At 61.4% G+C, this 2,460-nt stretch overlaps 1 protein-coding gene across 2 annotated transcripts; it reads right to left on the bottom strand.

Moving 5' to 3' along the window:
* Nucleotides 1-521: 521 nt before the first annotated feature.
* On the bottom strand, nucleotides 522-1,959 carry TIMM10 (translocase of inner mitochondrial membrane 10). 2 transcript variants are annotated; one of them, XM_090032128.1, is made up of 3 exons: nucleotides 1,818-1,959; nucleotides 1,392-1,508; nucleotides 522-838 (listed from the first exon to the last, which is right to left on the bottom strand). In XM_090032128.1, the coding sequence occupies exons 2-3, from the start codon at nucleotides 1,460-1,462 to the stop codon at nucleotides 637-639; spliced, it is 273 nt and encodes a 90-aa protein (XP_089888254.1). In that variant the 5' UTR covers nucleotides 1,463-1,508; nucleotides 1,818-1,959; the 3' UTR covers nucleotides 522-636. The 2 variants fall into 2 exon arrangements, with proteins under 2 accessions (XP_089888254.1, XP_089888255.1); XM_090032129.1 differs by lacking the exon at nucleotides 1,818-1,959 and adding an exon at nucleotides 1,598-1,616.
* Between the last annotated feature and the right edge of the window lie 501 nt (nucleotides 1,960-2,460).

Below are 2,460 nucleotides of genomic sequence, written 5' to 3'. Positions count from 1 at the left end.
CAAACCAAAATGCAGGCAGGGGAGTGCAAAGGTTGCCCACCAGAAAATAGGAACAAGCTCTGTCACAGAGTTTGGGCCTGAAAGTGAAAGGCAAACTGCAGCCAGAGAAGGGGATTACCCAAATCTGACACGGGCATACTGTTCTCAGTGAAAGTGCCACAGAGATTTGATAAGCACAATACCATGGGAAATCTACACCCACCCAGAGGCAGTACCCCCTGCAGCCAATCCATCATGCCATCAAAGGGGTAAACAGCTGGGACAAGGGTTCTAGCCCCACCTCCTACAAGAGGACACTTTATCACAAACTGCCCTGGATCAAGCCTTTGCTCCATTAGTTAATAAAGAGAGACACCACTAGGACAGGATTGGGACCTCATCCACACTTGGGACAATGCTGCTCACTGGGAGCATCATCTGGGAAGGGCAGAGAGAGATAGGACCTCATCCACTCAGCAAGAAACAGCTTATCAGTGAACCCCAGCACAGGATCCCCTTGTTGGAAGGCAGAGGCCCAGTGCTGCTCATACAAAACTATCGAGGCTTTATTGACAGGGGACCCAGGGCTGAATCTAGGCTACAGTCCAGTGCACTCAGGGCCCATCACGCTTGCTGTCCAAAGCTGAAGAGGGATTCTTAAACCGCTCCAGCCCCCTGCTGCATCCGCTTCATCAGCTCCTCATCTTGCATGGAGAGCTCCGTCAGCTTCTTGCCCATGCGTTCATGGATGTCCAGGTACTTGGAGACACAGCGGTCCAGGCATACAGACTCCCCTTTGGAGAGCTCAGCCTCCTTGTAGTGGGGGGGGACACACTTACGGTGGCAAGAATTGGTCATCCTGGGGTACAAAGGAGGGAGACATTATGAGAATTTCCACACGCCCCTGCTCACCAGGCCAGTCCCTTTCACACACAGCCCAGCAACCATTCCAGACATTAGTTCTTCCCCCACCCCACTCTGTGGATACTTATACGGCCACTGCACCTACCCTGCTATTGCATCCTAGGCTTTCCTTTCCACATGCACGCAACCCTGCTGATGCTCTGCAGCCCCATCCCCCTGCCATCACAGATCCATACTCCCCACATAGCTCGACCAGTGTATTTCCATCCAACCACATGATCTCAGACATCTCAACTCAGGGATCCCACTCACATACACGCAGCTTTATAGTGATGCTCCTTAAACACAACCTGCATCCTGCAGGGGCCCCCCAGAAAGGAAATGGACATAGAGATATTCTTGCACTTGAAAGCAGGAGCCCTGTGGCCTGCACCACCGCACAGGCAGGCATTTCCCTCTCTCCTCCTCCCCATTCCCCCCCCACCCCACCCTTAGGAGCATGGAGCAAAGCCCAGAGCCCTGCAGGGGTCTTTGGACAGGGTCATGACCTGTTGTACATGTCAGCCATCATCTCCACCTCCAGCTCTGCTGCCAGCTGCTGTGCCCGGACAGGATCCATCACCTGAGCTGTGTGTCCCGTGCAGCTGGGGCAGGGCTGGGATCTCCTGGAAAGGCACAAAAACTGTCAGCGCTGCCCCAGGCCCGGGCAGACCCAGCCACACCCGAAGCCGCGTCCACGACGACCCCAGCGCACCCGAGGCCGCGGGGGCCCCGAGGAGCTGGCGGCGCCTCCCTACGCGGCAGCCCCTGGACCCACTGCGCGGAGCGCGGTCAGACCCCGGCGGGGGCGGGGCAGCCGCGGTACCGTGCCCCGCCCGCCCCCTTCGACGCCAGCGGCGCTTCCCCTCCCGCCTTGGCCGCCCCATGCCCGTGCGCAGGGGCCGGGCGGGGGCAGGCGGCCCCCTCCACCCCACCTGCCAGGCGGAACCACGTGGGGCACCACCACTTCCGGGAAGGAGGCGTCCCTCTCCCACGGATCAAGTAGCGGGGAAAACGCCACTTCCGGCAGCGCAGCGATTGGGCCGGATCGGGAGGCCCGGCCTGCCAACCACGGAGACGCGCGGGGGCGGGGCTCGGAGGGAGCGGGAGCGGAGGGCGCGCCGGGAGCGGGGCGGGGCATGTTGCCATGGGGACGCGCGGGCTGGGGTTGACGTGCCTTTGGAGAGGCGGGCAGAGCGGGCGGGATGTGCGTGCTACAAGCCGCTGCCTGAGCAGGCCGGCAGGGCCTTGGCGTGGATGTGACAGCTGCGCGCGCACACAGCCGCCACCACCGTGCGCTCCCCAGCTCCAAAAGCAACCGGGGAGGGAGCTTGCATTTCCTGCAGGCCCCTGCTCGGAGCAGCCTGGAGGGGCCACGTGCAGCACCTCTCCTTGTGCGGGTCCCCAGGGGCGAGGGGGCGCTTTCCTGCCCTGAGCCGCAGTTGCTCCTCCGGCAAGACGCGGCGGCCGCTACAGGCCAAGGGCAGCCCCCAGCTGCATGGGGCTGTTGGCAGGGGAGGCAGATGCTCCGATGTGGTTCAGCGTGGTGCTAAGTGATGAGTCGGTGTTGGAGTTGAA

This window comes from Crocodylus siamensis, chromosome 2 (genome assembly GCF_052110815.1).
Source record: "Crocodylus siamensis isolate JL-2025a chromosome 2, ASM5211081v1, whole genome shotgun sequence".
NCBI lineage: Eukaryota > Metazoa > Chordata > Crocodylia > Crocodylidae > Crocodylus > Crocodylus siamensis.
The sequence above is the reverse complement of the archived record's forward strand: the minus strand, read 5'-3'. Positions and strand labels throughout refer to the sequence as shown.